The sequence below is a fragment of the Ostrinia furnacalis genome, unplaced genomic scaffold (genome assembly GCF_004193835.3).
Source record: "Ostrinia furnacalis isolate ACB-3 unplaced genomic scaffold, ASM419383v2 OfSCF3837, whole genome shotgun sequence".
NCBI classification, from domain to species: Eukaryota; Metazoa; Arthropoda; class Insecta; order Lepidoptera; family Crambidae; genus Ostrinia; species Ostrinia furnacalis.
This window is the reverse complement of record NW_021134076.1, coordinates 507,621-529,411: the sequence shown is the minus strand read 5'-3', so window position 1 is coordinate 529,411 and position 21,791 is coordinate 507,621. Positions and strand designations below refer to the sequence as shown.

The following is a 21,791-nucleotide window of genomic DNA, read 5'->3' as shown; positions in this document are numbered from 1 at the left end:
TCAAAAGATCATCAACAAAGACAAATGACAATGTTTTGAAAGTCACAAGTCGGCTAAAGAAGACACTGACAGTATTATGACTCGCAAAGATGGGATTAACGATATAAAACCGATGTTGGCACGTGAGTAAACGTCTAATTCGGTCCACGCTACTACGGTTAGTCACCGGTTATTATTCGCCACGCCGTAACGCCTCTGTTTACTAACAAAAGGCACAGTTATCCGGGAACGAATCGCCAATTTGTGGACAAAATGGAAATGTTTGCATGTCAAAAAACAACGGATGAGAATTTGCATTTCAAATGGGATCAGAACACAATTTTATAATCATTCTGTGATAATTTTAGTCCGTTTTCAGCAACTTTTAGTTTATTGTTTAACATCTATTTTGCAAACTCAAAAGCATAATAGAAACATCAAAATGCGATCCATCGGTTTTATTATTTTCTATTTTATTACTCTTAGAATTGGGTCAGACATTACGCGATTTATTTATAGTTTCCTATTTTCACACGAGAGCAACTTTCATTCAGTACATCAGTTTCAGGGATTTTTCGTGGGGTAATAAAACAAATATTGTTTTCAATGCAAACACGTACCTGCAATTTGTATCCATGCTGGCTTGTGTAAAACATGGGTGACAGGAGTTCGACGCCATCTTTGCATTTCGCCTCCGCCATTTTGGCCGCCCAGTCCGTTATCCTCCAGACGAGTGCGCCGGAGCAGTTGACTGAGAGACGCGCTACTGCTGCTCGCAGGGACTCCAGCTGCCTGGCTTGTCTTGTGGCTAAAGCGGAGACGAGGGCAAGGTGTTGTTGGCAGCTTTCTTCTGTATGCCTGTCGAGAGCTTGTCTTGTGCCCTGGAGAAGGAAAAGGAATCGTTAGTAATTATTGACGATTTAACTTATTACAATACAAATTAAATAAATGTCGGAAAATGTAAAGCTTGCCAGTTGAAAAAAGAAAAAAAGATCTGTTTTTTCTGACAGATTAACAAGGCATTTGGAAACTATTTAATATGTCCAAAAATGTATAAAACGAACTGCCGGCCGTTCACTTGACATTGGCAGAAATAAAAGCTCATGAAGAGGTTTGGTCGCCAGTTGCCACGGAAAAAAGGTGGCACTTCGCGTGAACAGAAAAGTTGGTGAAGTTTATACAGGCGCTTTTTATGTCCCAAAGTGCGTGCCAAACTTAAGGAGACGATATGGTCAATCTCCTTAAGTTTGACACGCTCTTTATGGGACACCCTGTATATCAAACCTTAGTGCCTTGCTCTTAAGCTTGCCAATAAAGAAACCCATTAAACAATGCTCACCTTAAACCTGCACCCGGCGTCTCTGAACGCGCACGCGACGCCAGCGGCCGCGCAGTGGTCGCGCAAATGCGCGTCTAACTCATCTCGCGGCACGGGCGCGGCCGCGCACCGCTGCGGGCACGGGACGGGTGCGCGCGCGCAAGTCGCCCCGTGCGCGGTTACTGTGTCCTGAGGGAAGGAAATGGGTTAATCCTTCAAGCTCCGCGAATCTAGACACAATAGATAATCAATTGTTATGACATTAATTAATGCCATCCTGGGACTCAATCGGTTAATAATGATGAATGGGGGTTGGGTTTAATTTAGCGTGGATTAGCGGGGTGTTACGCCGAATTTTTTNACGGACAGACGGACATGACGAAACTATAAGGGTTCCGTTTTTGCCATTTTGGCTACGGAACCCTAAAAACTTCAAAAAATCATCAACAAAGACAAATGACAATGTTTTGAAAGTCACAAGTCGGCTAAAGAAGACACTGACAGTATTATGACTCGCAAAGATGGGATTAACGATATAAAACCGATGTTGGCACGTGAGTAAACGTCTAATTCGGTCCACGCTACTACGGTTAGTCACCGGTTATTATTCGCCACGCCGTAACGCCTCTGTTTACTAACAAAAGGCTCAGTTATCCGGGAACGAATCGCCAATTTGTGGACAAAATGGAAATGTTTGCATGTAAAAAAACAACGGATGAGAATTTGCATTTCAAATGGGATCAGAACACATTTTTATAATCATTTTTTAATTTTAGCTTTTAGTTTATTATATTGTTTAGCACCTATTTTGCAAACTCAATAGCTTAACAGAATCATCAAAATGCGATCCATCGGTTTCATTATTTTCTATTTTATTACTGTTGGAATTGGGTCAGACATTACGCGATTTATTTATAGTTTCCTATTTTCACACGAGAGCAACTTTAATTTAAAGCATCAGTTTCAGGTGCTAGGCGGATTTTTCGTGGGGTCATACTCGTAAATATCGTTTTCAATGCAAACACGTACCTGCAATTTGTATCCATGCTGGCTTGTGTAGAACATGGGTGACAGGAGTTCGACGCCATCTTTGCATTTCGCCTCCGCCATCTTGGCAGCCCAGTCCGTTATCCTCCAGACGAGTGCGCCAGAGCAGTTGACTGAGAGTCGTGCCACTGCTGCTCGGAGGGACTCCAGCTGTCTGGCTTGTCTTGTGGCTAAAGCGGAGACGAGGGCAAGGTGTTGCTGGCAGCTGTCTTCTGTATGCCTGTCGAGAGCTTGTCTTGTGCCCTGGAGGAGGAAAAGGAATCGTTAGTAATTATTGAAGATTTAACTTATTACAATGATGCATGTGGGAGAATGTAAAACTTTCCAGCTGAATAAGAAAGGAGAAGATCTACGTGATTAATGATGTGTTTTTTACTGACAAATTAACAAGGCATTTGGCAACTAAGTACTTAACATGGCAGAAAATGTATAAAATAGCAAAATGATGAAAAGGTATAAGACCGATATTAGCAGAAAATAAACCTCATAAAGAGGTTTAGTTGCCTTGCCAGTTGCCACGGAAAAACACTTCATCCCACGGAAAAACACTTCGTCCCACGGAAAAAGGTGGCACTTCGCCTGAGCGGAGATGTTGGTCCGTTGCAGATCAAGTTTCAATATTAGCACACCACAAAATTGAATCTATTCTTAATGTTTTATATCCCATAGATTAAAGCACTTGCCAATAAAGAAATCCATTAAAAATGCTCACCTTAAACCTGCACCCGGCGTCTCTGAACGCGCACGCGACGCCAGCGGCCGCGCAGTGATCGCGCAGGTGCGCGTCTAACTCATCGCGCGGCACGGGCGCGGCCGCGCACCGCTGCGGGCACGGGACGGGTGCGCGCGCGCAAGTTGCCCCGTGCGCGGTTACTGTGTCCTGAGGGAAGGGAGAAGGGTTAATAAATGGACGAATGGGGGTTGGGTTTAATTTAGCGTGGATTAGCAGGGTGTTACGCCGAATTTTGTCAGTGCGTGCGTGCGCGCCGCATACGTATTGGCGCGCTCACATACAAACCGCGCTCGGTGCGTTTCATGAAGATGACCTACTCATTTGTATTTACTCTGGTTTTAACCCGTAGACTACTGGGGAAGAGGTGTTAAGAGAAATAACGAGCAGCTAATTGAGAGCCACCTGAAATTGTGGGACAGTTTAACCCCGAGACTAATTTGACCTTCAGTGATTATGTTTTTATTGGTATCCAAGCCGTATTTAGCTGGATTTGTAAGAAAAATACAACGTAGCTGATCTGAGTTTCCGAATTACATTTTTTATCACGAGCAAAAAATGCACACAGCGTTACTCATGCGATAGGTATTTGCGAATTCGGTATTTAGGTACTTCCGTTTCCTCAGCTCAGATTCTTGTTTTGGAATGCTCTGTACAAAAAGCTTCTCGAATGTGATTACCCGCTTTGGATACAATAATTTGCCATGAAGTAAAGAACATGGAATCGGGTGCTTTAGGTAATGTTGTTCAGTATGCAATTTCCCGACGAAAGAAACGGTATAGGTATATCTCGTAAACAGTATTTTATTGATGAAAAACCGAAGTTTTAAGCACCGTTCCTCGAAATACAGCCCTTTAATGACTTCAAATTTTTGCCATCAAAAAGGAAAAGAAGAAGAACCTTGAAGANTCTTCCAGAAATCCAGAATTAAGAGCTAAAATAATGTCTTCTATGTCCCTTCCAGCATAACGACTCAAAAATTATTGCCATCAAAAAAGGAAAAGAAGAACCGTTACTATGACAGTATATGAGCTAATGATGTCTTCTAAGTTCCTGGAAACATAGTACCTACACGATAGTACGAAGTTCTTACCTGTGTATACCTCTGCCCGCAATGCCTGCAAGGCACCAGCCTCTTGCTGCAGTGCTGCTGGATATGCTGCTGCGTGTGGCGCCTCTGGACCTTGGCTCCGCACTTGTTCTCGCAGTAGACCGGCTCGTGTCCGCAGTTGCCTTGGTGCTCCTGGAATTCGAATAGGGAAATTTATATGGAGTTGCAAAATAAACTGGGTGACAGAAGAACTAGACAATAGAAACTTTTGTTAAAACCCCAGTTTTGAACAGAAGTTTTTAAAGAGCACGTAAACTTTTAACCCTAAAGATACCCTTCAGGTTCTGGATTGAAATTCAAGGTCATTCGAATAGCCAAGCATTTGAACTCTCTTTGATTGCCAACTATCTATAGTCTGGTCCGGGAGCACGTAGAATTTTGTCCAATGACCCCAAGCTACCCATCCTTATCGCTCGCGCGTAATTAAATTGCTGTCGCGACTGTGCGACGGGCGCCCGCAATGAGTGTGCGAGCGTGACAGCAACATAATTACGCGTTATAGACTTCTTGATACACTATCGGTCCTTTTAAGGACAAGGTAGAAAGAAAGAAGAAGAGAGTACATCGTCATGATCATCATCAGGACAATAGGTCTCCACTGTAAGAAACATGGCCCTCCAATTTACCAACAACAAACAAAATCTGCTGCAAAGTACACCCACCTCAAGAGCGCTCCCCGAGAACTCCTTATGACAGTGCTCGCAGTTGGCGCGGCGCCGCGGGCAGGTGTACCGCAGGTGGTCCTGCATCAGCACGCGAGGGATCATGGCCCCGCACTGCGCCGCGCATAGCACCGCGTCGTGCTTGCACGTGTTGAGGTGCGCCTGCGCATGGGAATAGAAATTGGGTTAATACTTTTCGTGGAAGAAAGTTCACAAACCATTGATGGGATACGTTGGGGATTAGTGCAACAACGTAAGAAATCGCGGCTAGACATTTTTTGTGCGGGAAAATTTTAGTAGTATTCGTAAAGGGTTGGTCGATGCCACAGAGTCATCACAGGGAAAGCATATAATGTGTAAATTCGACTACATAACTTCGTCTTTCTCTTGTGCGTTACTTATTCACGTTTACGACGATTTCCTTTTAATTTATGAAACTTTAAGTGTGATGAATTGATTTTTTTAATTAAGTAGGTATTTACCCTTCACAAATTATCCGTCATATTTTTTTACTTTTAAAATGCGGAAGCCAGGAATTACAGCAAACGCGATTTCTTGGAACAAGATCATCTGGATTATTTAGATGTCCTTGACCAATTAATTAATGCCGTGTGGTATTTTCATTTATCGCCGTTTTCGTTAATCTTAATCAGTTAAATTCTGATAAATTTATTAATAAAGTTGTCAATGTCGATGATAATAGGAATATTTAGATTAATGGAATATTTATTTTGTCTACAGTGAACAACAATCACTTTACTACAGTAAATAAGAAACGAAAGTACCTAGAAGAATGTGTTAATCAAATAAAAATAACAAATGGCGATAACTTACGAGTATAACCGGCTATCTATTTGACATTAATATAAACTCATTAAACAAACATGGCTATCCAGGAAAGTACGTGCGTAACGTATTCGAATAAAAGGTGTCACAGATAACGAAATATGTCGGACGTGACGTGTCAGCCATCAGCACACAAAATGATCGATTGCACGCCCACTACTTATCTATTTACGCATATAAATGTTTACGATTCAAAGATAAAGTACCTTCAATTTGCGTAGTTCGTCGGACCACTGGCATCCTTCCTTGTGATGGATGCAGTACACCACAGATCCCATAATCGCCTTCTCCGACTCTGGATCTGGGTATATCTGGAACAAAGATACCAACATTGTAAACACTGCACACAAAAACACTAAAATGTCACGATTAAATAATATCTAACAACCTTTTTGATTTTAGAAATTATAAACTTTATCATTTTGATTTTTTTAAGTAATATAGAACAAGAAACACAACGTCAAAAGCAACGGTTGCCGCTAAGACTGATTGAGGCGCTGGCTGCGTGGAATAACGGATTAAATAGGACAACGCGATTAAAAATAAACCACATCTCAAAAAGAGAATATAAAACAAGCGTGAGCTGTACGCACCGTGCGCTCGAATATGGAACACATCGTTCGGAAATATGCAAAATGGCCGCTGGTTTTTCGCGCGTAATAAATTGGACGCAGGAGTGTTCACTAGAAGGGCCTGATATGAAATGAATGCGTTCCCGTTTGTAGGTACGCCTTCGTTATCTTTATGGGTGCAACGAACAGATGGCTCGTGGACCACCGCTCCCTAGTATGTCGAGATAAGCGTGATTTTTCACTTCCCAAACCAGCTGGATAATGGAATGAGCAAACACACTTGTTAGATTCTTTTGAACGAGTTCCCTTCACATAGACCAGCTAATTCTCCGAAATCGACGCACTATAAATGAATGGCATGTGATAGTTGACTACATAATTAAGATAAACAAATGATGTTTGTAAACAAACTGTTGAATTAAGATTTGAAACATCCACGGCATCTACTAGCGGAGTTGTCACCAGTCACAAAACGCCTTTTACTATGAGCGGAGAATAACAAACAACGCTTTAGTATAATTAGGGCGACACGTGTCTGTTTATTCTCCATCGCTAAGTCTTGGTCGGGTCGTTTGTGTAACAGCTCAGGGAACAAGCGTTGGATGTGACACATTTCGTTAGCGTGAAAGATCAAATGCTGCGCGTAGTACGCAGCGTTCTATTTACAAACATTGATGCATGTGGTCATCGGCATGGCTGCTGCATAACCGTACCACCTCAGAATCTATATTCCATAAGCAAAACAACGCACCTAGTTCTATCAACGGCGATACAGAACTATAACCCCTAAAACTGACGGATAAATCTGAAAGTTGCGTGTTTTGGTGGGCAAACATAGGTGCTCTCAAAGTTGGTGATGTTTAAATTTTCAAATATAGAATGTTATTTGTGTCGTATTCTAAAAAGATGGACCGCGATGTGTTGAACTCTCCCGCATCGTTCAATTATAGAACTCGTTGTATCGTAAACAGCGCAGGATCGGAACGGCGCTGGTTTCCGAACTTAGACGGCGGTTAGGACTTTGTGGCGCGAACGGCTGCTGCGGCAAAAGGAGTGTTAGAAAATGAGGATGTTACTCTGCCATTTGTAAGATATCATTGGCTTCGAGTTGATGTTAACCACTCCGCCAGTTACACGGACGATAAGATTAGAAGACGTCAGGGACCATTAGCCATAGAGACACGATCATTGTATCGATAAATGAAGTAATAAATCTTGGGCCAGCGAATGATCATTGAAAAAGGTTGCAAAATGCAATTAAAGTTAATTTACCTATCAGACGCAGGCAGGTGGGTAGCTCCCACACCCACACAAGCAGGATTTGAAATAACATTAAAGTGGTTGCTAATTTATTTATATGCTTAATTCATTTAATCACGGATTTCAGTAGGTGGCTTGTGTCAACAAGGAGTTTGGTTATTAATAGTTTAATTACTCAATACAACTGTCCTTAGATCCTAGACATTCATTTCACAAGTGCTTCCTTGTGAGACAGATTATGAAGTTTTGTAATCATCACCAAAAATGTAAAGAAAACTCAGTTAACGAATTTACTATCTCGACAAATTAAGCAGAAACAATTCAGAATTTTCATTCACATGAAAAGTCATGTTTCCTTGAATTTTCTAGAGACAGTTTCAACTCGTCGCCGACAGATGTCGCTACAGGTAGCATTTGGGAATACATAATAACTTTAGGACTACATGAATTTAAAATACCAATACATATTGTAGTTACATAACAAATGCTGACTATTAATTTAATAGGTATATTTGTCAAGGTCCAGCGAATCTACCGATCTACGAAGGTTGCCCGTTTGTCTGTCTGTCCGTGTGGGTGTCGTGATGCAACTTATCTCTGAACCACCCCGTGGGCGGGAGCTTGACTAGTAATTAGATAACATTTTATTCCTTATACGCTCATAATGTACCAAACAAGGTTACAAACCTTGTTACTTCTGTTCTTGAGGTTATTTTTAACAATACCTACCATTTGAGAACGCAATTAGCTAAAAAACACTTAATTTCACAATTAATTATTTCGTTCATCATCAAAACGAATGAAGACAATAAATAACGTTTTAATTGCTTGTCAGCAACTGCTCCTGTATTATGTTAAGGCCCATACTCTCCGCTTTACGTAAACACAAGTTATTTTTGCCTCACAATTATTGTTTTGTGTTACAATTCATTTAACGTTTCCGTTGCGCGCCCATTACTTTGTAAAACTGATAAATTATAGTTATTAAACAGGATATGCTACTCTTGTTGCTTAAAAATGACTTACAATTAAACTGTTTAAAACGATCCATTAGCAATATTTCTATTGCTAGATTCCTAAGGCTGGTGTACAGTATCAGTGTCAAAAAGTTCGTGACACCCAAAGTAGCCAAAAAGTATGCAATAAGTACATCTTTGGTTGTGTTGTCAACTTTATGGCCAATTTGAGTGTCACGAACTATGTATTTGACGCTGCTGAACAATTTAGTTAACAAAATGGCCATTTTATATCATTTGTTTTTTCATTCTAATACTGCATTTACTATTACTGCTGGCCGTAAACAAAAAAATAATAAATTTTAATCGCAGAACGCATCTGTTTTCCGTCGCGATCTTTGTTATGTCAGTTGCGTTCCAATTACGAGAATGGCGGGAGTTTGTAGATTCTTAGGGCCGATTAGTGTAAACATGGCGTAAAGGAATCTCTACGATACTATCGTGTAGTTTACGTGGCCATAACACTTTCTGTTTCTGTTTCAAAGGAGAGGCTGGCTGATTGACAAGTGATGGTGATGAAAGAAACCAACGTAGCGCCACACATATTCCAATATGTGTTTCTTAGCTTTCAGTGAATACGGTTGATAATCGCCTGATTTTGCTTTGCTCGACTGTATAGTTTATAGTTAGTGTTGTCAAGCTATCGACACGCGCTGACGTGGGAATGTAAACAAAACCCTAAAAATATATCGGAACTTGCTTTCAAGTACTTTTATAGTAAACTGGTTGTAAAATTCTGTTATTATTACCAGATGCATACAAAGTATCGAACTATACATAAAGATTTACATAGAAGCTTCTGGAATTTTCAGCTGGATTTTTTATCACGAATATCACGAAGTTCTCGAGCTGTAGAAGTGTAGACCCAACGCCTAGTAAAACCGCAGCAAATAATTTGAACAATAAAGAAGATCGTTATCAATGCCGGTCACCACACATTATGTTGTCAGGGCTGGGAAAAACAGTATAAAGATGATTGATTGCGGCAAAACAGGATTACTGTGCAAATCACAGTTATTGTAAATATGTATCTGCAATGATGCCGAACTTATTAAACTTCAACCTATCTAAATAGAGATCTTAAGTCGTTGCTAGATTTTTCAGATCCTAATCACTACATATTATAAAACAAAGTCGCTTTCCTGTCTGTCTGTCCCTATGTAATGCTTAGAGCTTTAAAACTACGCAACGGATTTTGATGCGGTTTTTTAATAGATAGAGCAGCGAAGCAGGGGCGGGTCGCTAGTTATCGCTAAATATTAGCCACTAACCTGACGAGATGATGTACCTATTTGTAATTCTTTCCTATGATAAGTAACTGAGGTATTCTATAAAGAAAACGACTAAGTTTCTACTTCTATAAATTGCCTTATACTTACCGCTTTTAGCTAAAGTAACTACTTTGGCAACTGCCAGAGCCAAGTCCTGACCAAATACTAGAATACTCGCTAATAGCCAAGCCAACAAAAAAAGCGCAGACAGCCCTACTCATCACCGAACGGAAGCGGGTTCGACGCCCGGCGGTGGCGTTCGGAATAAGCAACGATTTACCTCGTAATTGCGGTGATTATGTAAGTGCTGGTGACTTAGAAAACACGGTTTTGTGTAGGATACAGCCAAGTTTCATTCAACGTCAAATCATAGAGTAAGTAAGTATTCATTATTCGAAGGAGTTCTTGGTTCCCTTTTTGCAATGCTCCAATACATTTTTTTCCATTCTGTAGCACAGAAACACTAATTTTCCTCGTAGAAGCATGTTCTGAAATGCTTAGAGTCATAAGTTAGGTTTAGACCGACTCTACATAAAGAAATATTACCGAATTTCTTTTAGTTAATTGGTTTTAACTGATAACAATCATCATGACAACTTGTATTATACAAAATTACAAACCAATCTAATTTCGCACAGGTTATTAATAAATATAAAGCTAGTTATCTTAATTAACATTATCTAACACTATAACGTAGTAACTGTAAAAGCACAATAAACAATTACTTAACAATGCCGTGTAATTGCATTGTTTAAACTTTCTTCGCATTACAAAATTGTCGTATACCTAGTTGTTCGGATAGTGCGTGGGAGATGCAATATCCGTTATTATCTTCGTTCATTCATAAACAAACTGACCTGGTCTTCAATGGACTGACAGCTCGTCGATTAATCATCGTTCTATGCTAATGCATCTTTTGTTTTTGTTTACCCAACATCAGCTATAATGTCAGAAAATAACACATCACAAATCAGTACATTAAAAACTTTTTCGTTTTCTATTCTAATTTCGAACGCTGGCATAAAACAACGCTTTCAAAAGAAAAGAAAATCAGTGTTTTCGAATGAACTATTTGAAAATAGAACTCTTCATTTGAATATGGAATTCGATATCAATTAGGTTGTCTGTCGTCAGAGCGAGTGAAGCTCGGGTTACATTTGAGGATTCATTCAAAATTTAAGACGTGACTGGATGTTTTTTCCGTGTCATTTAACACCATTATTTTTCTTCTCTCATTATAATTTCCTTTTCAAAACGTATTTGAAAGTCTTCAAAACAAACAAAATCAACAAATAATTACGTAACTAACAATAAAAACTTGTTTTAATTGTATATTTAAGCAGTCTAGATCGGTTTATGAAATCCCATGTTATTGGCATTTAGCATGCATGTATGTAACGAGTGATTGAAATTGTTTTTTACTGATCATATAACTTAATTACTTTTACAGAATATTAATAAGTTGAACTACATTGAAGTAGGTTACCTTCACCAAACATTTGCAATGTCAAAAATTATCGTTTCCATTTTGAGCTTTTGAATTTTTTTGTTGTGAAAACTACTTTTGTTGTTGTGTTTTGTTTTGATTATGTAAATACTTAATATGGAATATAAATGTATACTTTAAACTACATACAGGTTTCATATTAAACACAATGATACAGGTCTTGTTGTGAGCTTTTATTCATGCAACTTTTTTCATATGCTCTCTTTCTCAAATGAGAGAATTCTAGGTCCAAATCACCTTTTCCATAGACCAGGTTTTCAATTCCGATTTTTGACTCAATATCAAATCGGTTTCAGTGCTGTCATAACAGAACGTTACTTCAAACGGCAGCAACCACAAAAACAATATGGCGACGGTAAACTAAACGGTGAACGGGGTTTCAACAGAGATTTTATAGCTCAGTGCTGCTGGAAACGAGCCTAATGGTTTATTGTAACACGATACTTGTTTTTATCCAATGTACAATGTAACGCGTGTATACGTGGGAGTAATTAAGTGTTAATGAGTTAAGTTTGTGGGGTGTTAAACAGTCCGTTTATTTACAGGTTTTTATGATAGCGACTTGCGAAGTGCGAACTTTTTGCGTGGTTTTTTATTTTCTTGCAAAAACAGTAAGGCTGAGTTGCACCGCCTAACTTTGACAATGACTATGACGATAACCGGTGCATTTTGTATGTAGTTTGACAGATTTTTGACGTTTGTTAAAGTTAAAGTAAGATGGTGCAACCCAGCCTAAGTAATTATGTCGACTGACTGAGTTTGCTGAAGTTGCAAATTTTTCTGTGCCAGTATGTTTCATTTTCATCAATATTTTTGCTCTCTATAGAATTTTCTTATCATCATATTGACCTAGATGAGCAAGTCATAATGTGCATTTATAAAGAACGTGTCTATAAATACTGAATCCTTGCTTTTCAGGAATTCTTTGGTTGGTTTCAGGATCCAAAAAACAAGTCATGTCATCCTTTTTACAGAAGTCTGTCACTTGTCTCCTAAACCCTTATCAACATGTTGCAACAACTATAACAATGTTGCTATCAACAAACGACACCGGTTCCAAGTAGCGATCGTAAATCATAGACTCGATAGAGGTCGCGGTGTCAGCGCGGGCGCATCTGATGGAATGGGTGGTTTTCCTAAAGCCGACGTCACACGTTGGCCCCAACGTTGGTCGCCTGCCGTCCAATGTGTGGATCTAGAAAGTAACTGGCCCGCAAAGAAAATGGATCAGTTAGAAAATCTTCCATATCTTCAAAAGTACCTGACTTATAGACTAATGCTTTTAGACTAAAGCCTGACTTAAGCTATAAATTTTTAATAAAAGTAAAATAAATAAAATACGCAGTTTTTTCAGTATGTTTTGTTTCATAAAGATAAGTTAGGTTCTTTTGAAGAAATGAAAGATTTTCTAACCGACCTCTAGCTTCTTCCTTGCGGTGGACTAGATCCAGACGTTGGACGAATGGTGTTGTGACCAACATTGGAGCCAACGTGTGAAGCAAGCCTATGTTATGTAACATGCTTCTGGTAATTATTAATGAGTTTTTGATAACGATGAATACTAGTGTTGTTTCAAGTGCATCGTAATTGGTTTACCTAATGATTTGATGGTAGAGTTCATTCAACTTGATTTATTTCTTTGTCTAAGATTTTATAAACTTATTGACACATACATTATAGTGATATCATTATCGTTTTTTATCCGCCTGCGCCTATTTGCGTAATAAAAGCTTCAAGAACATGGTTGTTTAAGTTTTATTCCACTGAGTGTAGAATTAATTTCATAAAAGATGGTTACCCAATACATTAACGTAGGCCGTAGTTAAATGGCCGCAAATTACAGTAAAAAGATTAGATTTTTCAAGTATTCTAGTCCCTAAATCAAAAGAGTATGTACCCCACAAATCCATCACTTGACTGCGACAGACAAATACATAAGTACCCTCAGTATGCGTTGTGTGACCTCACAGATTACAACCACTAACCGTTTAACCAGATTGGATAATGGCAGAGTAAGGGGTAACAGAATCACTGTTAAATAGACCCATCTACATTGGAAAATAGACCCTAGCATTGATAGAAGAGAGTTCAAGATGGAACGTCAGACTGACGTGCGCTTGCGCAGAGTGATCAATGGCCGGAAACAACTACCAGTATAGCGAGTTGTGAATTGGCGACACTTGTAAATAATAAGTGGAACTGCTAAGTATGAAAATACCTGTGATGTAAGTTTATGAGTAAACCAGCTTTTGGCCACAGATTCTGTCTGTCACAGAAAAACTTTATCGCGCGCGTCCCTGTTCCAAAAACCGCGAAAAAAACTTTCCTATGTCCTTTCTCGGGACCCAAACTATCTCTACCAAATTTTATCAAATCGTGTGAGTGAAAGCGTAATAGACATATAAGAGTTACTTTTGCATTTATAATATTCATAAGTAGTGATGATTGTCGCAACAATCTCAGTTAAATCTGACAATCTTTTTAGCCACTTAAACGTTTTTCTTTGTTTTATCTACATCAACGTGCGATTATGAATAGTGTTGTAACACATTGTATAATTTAGAGCGGGCTTCTGCAATATGCGGTTTTTATTAAAATAAACAGAACGCATCTCCGGTTTTTGCCGATTATAATGTTTATTCGCAAATGGGATTGCTTAATTGTACTTAAATATCTAGAACTAGATGTTTACAATCGACTAGCATTTCTCACAGCTTCGGTTGAGTTTTTTTAAGTTCAAGCACTGGCTGGTTTTAATTGAAAAAGAAATCAAAAAGTAAAAGTACCTTCACCACTCAACGATTTCTCATCAAATCGATTTGCTCTCAAAACTCATTTTATCTCGCAATCTGTCTTGTCGATGGTTATCTTATCTCGGAATCGGGGTCACATAATCAGTAAGGTATCAATAAGGCTGAATGTTAAATATCAACTGATTAAAGCCTTATTTGTACTGCCTATCTCTTAGATACTTTCACGTAGGAAATAGGACCAAAAGATAACCGGCTATCTATCATGAGATTCTAGGAAACTCAGATTTAAAATTACAATAACACGTCTATTTAAGATTCCTAATAACGTTATTCATTAACGAAGTGATATTTTTAATCAAACGAAAAAAACTACCACCCAACGACAACTTTTTTTCAAGCCAACCAATTTGGTGTATTCTAAAATTATTTTTAACGTAACCACTTCAAACAACACCTTAAGTTCCGAACTATACGTTTAATGACCAAACTATAAGTGGGCATCTCGTAAATAGACAACTTTATAGTCATTTTGAACTTTTACTTCAGCTGAAATCGCCTGTCTTTGTTTTTAGTGGTGCATTAGAGGGGGAGAGAGATGAAAATGGCGTCGATGACGTATGTAGTTAGCGCTCGTTGAAAAGCACGGTGGTAACGTTAACGATATGGTAAGAGAACGCGTTAACAGATTTAACGACTGCGTTACGGTTGGAATAACTCATTTCGGATTGTTTATGACAGCACTTACAGGTACGAATCGATTCTGCAGGTATAACTATAGCTATTTAAAGATCGTACACAAAAATAATACATACAACAAATTTTATGTTGAAAATAACAGAAAATAATTACCAAACACTTGAAATCGCGTTCGAGGTGATATTTTAAAAACGCTTAGGGTTTTTTTATTAACACTAAATAATAAGATCGAACCATGATAAATCAATACTCAAAGCATGATAATCATTGAGTACGAGGCGCGCGCGCATCCTGTGATAAGATGGCGGCACTTCCGCTGATTGGAGGCTGTGCGATATCCGGTCAATAAACTGTTTATTTTTCAATATGCAAATTATGCTATCAAGTTAATTAATAGTGTGATTCCGTTCGATGTGTTTAATTTTGTTACGGTCGATTTACTTATTACTTTCCTATTAATGAAGTATAATAATGGCATTAAATAGGCACATATTATGTAATCAATTAATCCTGCTGAAAGTTAATGTTTTAGAAATTCAGACGAATTTTAATTTCTAAGGTTTATTAATTAATTATTTTACTATTCGATATTGAGCTTTCAGTCACGTTCTATGGTACAATATTAATTTGAAGTACTTATACATAATTTTAAAATAAGTTCTTTGACATGATTCCCAGGGACTTACGATCGCAGTCATTGGTATGCCCTGGCCCTAATCTGTGTACAGACGACAGCACATCAAGTTAGATACAGTAGCATCTTATACAGTTGTAACAGAGGCTGTTTTCCAACGATTTATTTATTCTGATGTGCTTGACTACTGTATAAAATAAGGTATTCACAGCTGACGTAAGAACCAAACACGGCGAATTCTTAGCCTGTATTCTGAGCATTAGTATTCTATCCGCATCGGGACAGACATTTAAATGAATCACGGATTATTCATATTACTTGTAAGTGGACGGGTCATTGATACAGATTTGCGGTCAATTAATGGAATTGTGACTTGTTAGTATATTAACTAGTGTTTGCATATCATACTTGTAGCTAAGTTAACTAACCTCTTCAAGCTCGGTAAGTAAATCTATATCTATAAAAGCGAAAGGTCACTGACTGATTGACTGACTGACTCACTCACTTATCACGAAATCTCAGAAACTACAAGTGCTAGGAGTCTCAAATTTCGCCTGGGAGTTCCTTTTAGAACGTAGGTGCTCACTAAGACGGGATTTTGAAAAAATTAACCCCTAACGGGGGGAAAGATTGCTAGAGTTTGTTGTACACATTCTAGCAAGAGAAATGGGTTGATGTCTAATCTCCATTTGAGATGTGATCACTTTGTTATTTGTAAGTTAGGCACAAAAAAGAAGATGTCTGCACAGAACAGGAGGACTTCAGACTCTACATTTTTGTTGCAATTTAGCACCTATTCCAATATTACCGGCGTCTGTACAAAACAACTAAAGCTATTTGTTTTAAGTAAGTAGGTACATACCTACTAGTTCCTCGTTGCTATGCTACCTACTTTCGTTAATGCTTGCGCGTCCAATATCACTTACGCAGGATATTTTATGATAACGACATTCCTGTTTTGACCCTTACAAATCATGCAAATGTCTGTAATTTGACTTTTGTAGACATAAACATTTATTTTGTTAATAGCCTAAAATGTTTTTACTACTGCTAAAATTTTAGTTGTTTTAAAACAAAACTTTAAAGAAGTTTTCAGCACTGAGTAAAGTCTTACAAAATAGTTTAAACTGTAAACTTGAGATCTCGACTTGAGCAATAACTTAACGCGTGTTAACAACGGTTATCTAGTTCCCACAGTGTTATCAGATGCAGTCGTGATGTTGTTGTGTTGTTACGTACATTTTATGGTGCTTTTGCTTCTAGTTTGTTGTGGGGAAGAGTATGGTGTAGAATGTAATACACATTCCAGTTACATGGATGTCTCTTTCCAAGGACTAATAACATTAATAACTAACAACAAATTTATGTTTTCGGATCATATAACAATTCTATATCGAATGCCATTGTATCTTTACAAAAGACCGTGAAAAACAAATTGAAACTGAAAACTATTCGTCCATTCATATTTTTACGTATAATAAACAAAAGTTACATTTACTATTTTATTTAAAAATTCTAGAACTGCCATACTTGGATACTGAAAAATATTACGTCAATGATAGAAGCAGAAAATTAAAAAAAACATCAGAAAATTAATATAAAACAACTAGACCGGCAACTAATCTGGCAAGGAATTTGCCGACAAGTAACTTTGATAATTTACAGAAAATAGTAATAACATTGCCACTACCTCATCAATATTTCACACAACATTAACGAGCAAACGTTACAAAATGTTTAAGAAACCATAAAATCCGCTTACTTAACGATTTCGCAAGGGAATGCTGAGATGACTGGCAACATTCCTGACCTGGCCGCCTGGTTTCCTAGGTCCGTAGGGCCGCCTACAGTAAACTGTTTGTAGTACTTTCATTTTCAATTTTAAATCTGTAAAATACCAATAATTGACCAAATATATGAGTCTATTGAAGATAAAGACTCCCAAACCCCCTTGAGACTTCCTATTTAGGACTCTGGGGGTGAGGGTGAGGATTATATAGGGCAAAATTACCTGGTTGTTCTTACTAACCGTCTCTGATTTAACTATTACGTACGATTCTTGATTTACGAGGTCTATTTAGAATCAGAAATGGTTATGCTCCTGCAGTAGAGACTAAATAAATAGCCCGATGATGGTGATGATGATGATATTAGATTCCTTATCATTAGATTAGTTACCTTTTTATCTAGTCTAGTTTAAAACTGTATACGTACTTAATAATTGGCACAACCCTATTTACTCACACAAATGCATTTACGCAAAGACCTGAATATTTCCTTTGATTACATTTACCTATTCCGTTCTGTGTGTGTTACCTTACTCAACTTTCTTCGTAAACTAATGTGCCTTTTTTGCAACACTAGAAATTGATTGAACTCAGCTGGATAACAAAATCTATGGTATTTGTTTTGTTGCAACACAACGATATTGGTGTAATAGTAGTTACAATAAAATTTTACATCAAAAGAAAGTGTCTTCAACACTTGGTATCTCAATTTGGCAGTGAGACATGCAAAAAATGACACCCTGTATCATTATAGCAACTTTCTCCCCACACCCAAATACAAATGGAATCATTCGGATTCTCCCATGACCTTACAAATAGCGGTCCGAACATTCTTCTGTCATTTTAGACATTTCCCTCTAAGGCTCAAACATTAGAGTCCTAAATAGGAAATCTTGGCTCATTAACAATTCTGTGCGCAGACGCAGCGGTGTATTATAATCGTTGACAAGTTTGGACTTGTCCACTTTGGAATTACTAGGAATCTCGAGAGTATGGTGTCGTTTCGTTCTCATCGGTATGAATATCAAATGTAATTAAATGCTCAAAGTTTGCTTGAAAATTTGACCATTTCAAAAAGAATATACTAGCTAGTCTCTGCTGTACTTACTTGAAAATTACTGTAAATTTTCAGGCAAAAGCAGTTTTAAAATAAAAATACTTGAGACAAGACTAACAACCCAGATGCCCTAGATTTTTAAAGCTATTAAAAACTTGATAAAACAGTTGTTAGACACACGGAATTTTCACTTTTCATGAATCATAAGGATTTATACAACAGCGACAGCTATCAAAGCCTCATAATATTATTGGAAAGACACAGTTTTCTCCATGGGAAATAAACATCGTGTGACGCGTGCCCGATTTGAAAATCGCTTTGTATTGTATCAGAAAACACTTTCTGTTGGTGTAAAATGAGACGAGGCTGGGGAAAGTACTGTAGCTTTCCCGATCCCACTTTTCTCGATAGATGCTACTCATTTGATACTAGAAAATCGATTATGGTAGCAAATATTTGATTTATCAGAGTCGATTTGAAGACATTGATACTAAATATGGTGTAATGTGATAGCAATGAAGCGTAGAACCGCAATATCTTTAAACATTGTGTAACGTTTAACATTTGCACTTTGCTGTACTCGTATTTCAGCCATCCCTTTTGATACCTTGACCGTTGGACTCGACAAATGTTGACCACATGCACCTGACATTTCTCCAGTGTTATCGAGCGTGTACAGCATCTAATGTCGTGGTCTAATTGTGACAGAGTCAGTTCACACGGCTGTGCGGTGTTCCGAGAAACTTATCTTAATGCTCCCTTTAAACTAATTGGTCAGTCCGCCATGTTACTGAGATTCTACTTAAGTTTTATGCCGCTGGAATAAATTAACTACATACAGGTTCCTGAACTAGAATTTTGTATGGACTAGAACTGAATGAATGAAAAGTGAAAACCAATTCGCGAAGCTATTAAATATGATTAAAGGTTTTTAAATGTTTACTAAATAAAATAAACTTGTCAAAATGTAAGTCCGTTGATCTTTGTTTAATCTGTGCAAAGCAAAGCTTGTTTTGAAAACATAAAGCGTAGAGATAAAAAACCGGTAATCCATTGACATTGTTGCACATAAGTTATTCACCGAAAAAATAAAAAATACTCACCTCCAATAACTCGTAAAGAAACTCCACGTAACTCATATTGATTTAAAAAACAAAAAAAGCACTGCACATGCCACGGCCCGATGGAAGAGTGGATGCAAAACTAAAGCCACCTAATCTATGGTCAGCCACACCCGGGCCTCCTACGCGGGCCACCTGCCTTTCTATATATGGCAGGTAATCAGCTGGTTATTCATTAATAAATATTTCTTTACTTAATGTCAACGCACTGTGTCATGGCAATGAAAAAGCGACGCCCGTGTCGTTGTTGGAAAACGAATTCCTCAAAACAACGCTTTGTGGATGATGTAATTTTAGTTTAATTTCATTGTCCACAACAGAAAATCGGTATAAAACCGTGTTGTTAATTTATCGCTGGTGTAACTGATACAAGTAACGCATTTCGCAAACATAAAATATTCGATGTGTTTGCTAACTGGCAGAAGCAAAAACGATCTTAAGAACATCACAATAAGTGTCAAGACACGACTTGCATTGTCACGACTATACAAGCGAGCGAATCATCGCGAAACCGGTCCCGACGCTTGCAAAATCTACAACACAAACATGCGTTTGAAAAGCTAGAGCCTCTCTCCTAACCGCTAAAGAACCGTAGAATCGACCATGTAATGACCTGGCCGGAGAAATAAAAAAGTAAAATGACATTACCGACATAGACAAATAGAAAATTAGACCACAGAATACAACGAGCGGGAGAAAAATGATAACACTTAATCGAGTATGCCATATGGACGGATCATTTGGAGATGTGCTCCAGCTAAATACGATAATAAATCATTGTACTAACACACGTCAGAAAGGCTTACGGATTGGTGGTGCCAGTTAATACACTCTAATGATAGGACCACTGTCTCTGGACCCAGCAATCAAATCAAATGCAAGCTCGATTTATATTTCGTGGCTCCTTTGCGCCTCGGGCGCGGATGTTAATAAAAAAGACGAGAAAAAGTAAAAAACAAAAACGGAGTCGCGTTCGCGTGCGTTGTCCGTGGGAACATTGAACAATAAACAGGGTATTAGGATGATTATTTTGGGTTGTCTTGTAGTTATTTGCGAAAAATTTGTTGATTGGTCAATGTCCGGCGGCTATGCAGAATGCGGGGACCGGATGGGGGGATACTTAGAAGCGAGGTTGGACACAGATGGACAAGTTAGAAACTTAGACCTGGTGATTCGCCAAAAATATGTTAAGTCAAGGCAACTGACAGCTACAATGGTATCTAACGAGGTGTGCATAATTTGAGTTAATCTAGCAGGCAGCCCTGCAGAAGTCAAGGGCGAAACACAATGGCGAAGCGAATGCGACAGCTTTTTACTCGCGCCTGCGCAAAAAATTACGGATGTAGACAATTATAAGTAAATCATAGTATGCCTGTTCTTTACAGCCTATATTAACTAAGTTGTGTCATGGTCAAGTTTTCTGCTATGATGACTTTTAGGTGTCACGGATCTTTCAACTGTCATTAAGTGTATGGGACATTGGAAGTTCCTAACCTGCGAACCTTGAGTTAAATCGATTCTGATGATAATTTGATTTCTTGTCATGATAATAGTCATTCTAGTCATAATTGCTAGTCAAATCACTTCGCCATTGTTGAAAAACCCATACTCTTTCAAAAGCTGCTAATTCGTATGCATTTTACGTCTGAAATAACTAAATTGACAACGGAAACGTTAATTTCGCTGTCATTTAAAAATAAAAGCTCAATAAAAGCAAAAATGGGTTCTTATCGTCCCAAGAATCGATACGTGCAGTATTATGGAATCAGGATTCAAGGCAAGGACCAGTCGGTGCGCGTGCGCGTGACAAAACGATGAGTGGACTGCGCAGGAGTGTACCGACGTCACAATACTGTGCCATCTTAAGTGGTTGTAACAGGTGCCATTTTGCAACAAAAATGTAAAGCCTGATGTGCTGTTTACTGTACAAAATAGCCGGTTTATTTTGCTCCATATGCATATAGAGATAGAGCCTGTAAAATGCTCATAACATTCACTTGTTGTATTATTGATGAGTAATACGATTTGAAGAACATGTTTTAGAATGAGGTTTAGGTCATTATTATGCGTAATTTTTGTTTTACCTGAGTCACATTTACGAGCTCAAAATATTAACTACAAAAACCCTCATTCATTCTTCTTATGCGTTCATTTACCTTGCGGTTTGGCTACAACCGTTGTCTATTAATAACCAGGCATATTTCTATGCCTAAGGCCACCAATATGTTTCGTTATAATAAAAATATTTTTTACAATCTTCCCATAAGTAGTATGTATGTACATATTAAATAGTCCCTTCAAAGATTCTACGAAATCTTCCAAAGCTCCTATTCATTCAAGATTCAATATGCGTCGAACATACAAGAAGATTACAGGCCTTGCAACTAAACACAGCTTAACCTAACCACACACCGGAATGCTAT

General features: G+C 38.1%; 1 protein-coding gene across 6 annotated transcripts in view; it reads right to left on the bottom strand.

Moving 5' to 3' along the window:
* The window catches only part of Traf4 (TNF receptor associated factor 4), a 110,782-nt gene that overhangs the window by 1,778 nt on the left and 87,213 nt on the right, over positions 1–21,791 (bottom strand). For 2 of the 6 annotated variants that reach the window (XM_028312210.1, XM_028312208.1), the window contains 5 exons: positions 5,901–6,005; positions 4,849–5,010; positions 4,169–4,318; positions 1,319–1,486; positions 600–860 (listed from right to left, as the gene is read on the bottom strand). In XM_028312210.1, the coding sequence (XP_028168011.1) occupies positions 600–860; positions 1,319–1,486; positions 4,169–4,318; positions 4,849–5,010; positions 5,901–6,005 (846 nt within the window). Of the gene's footprint in view, positions 1–599; positions 861–1,318; positions 1,487–2,326; positions 2,588–3,056; positions 3,225–4,168; positions 4,319–4,848; positions 5,011–5,900; positions 6,006–6,082; positions 6,175–6,287; positions 6,417–21,791 lie in introns of those variants that run through there. The other 4 variants (XM_028312212.1, XM_028312213.1, XM_028312211.1 and 1 more) reach the window with 4 other exon arrangements.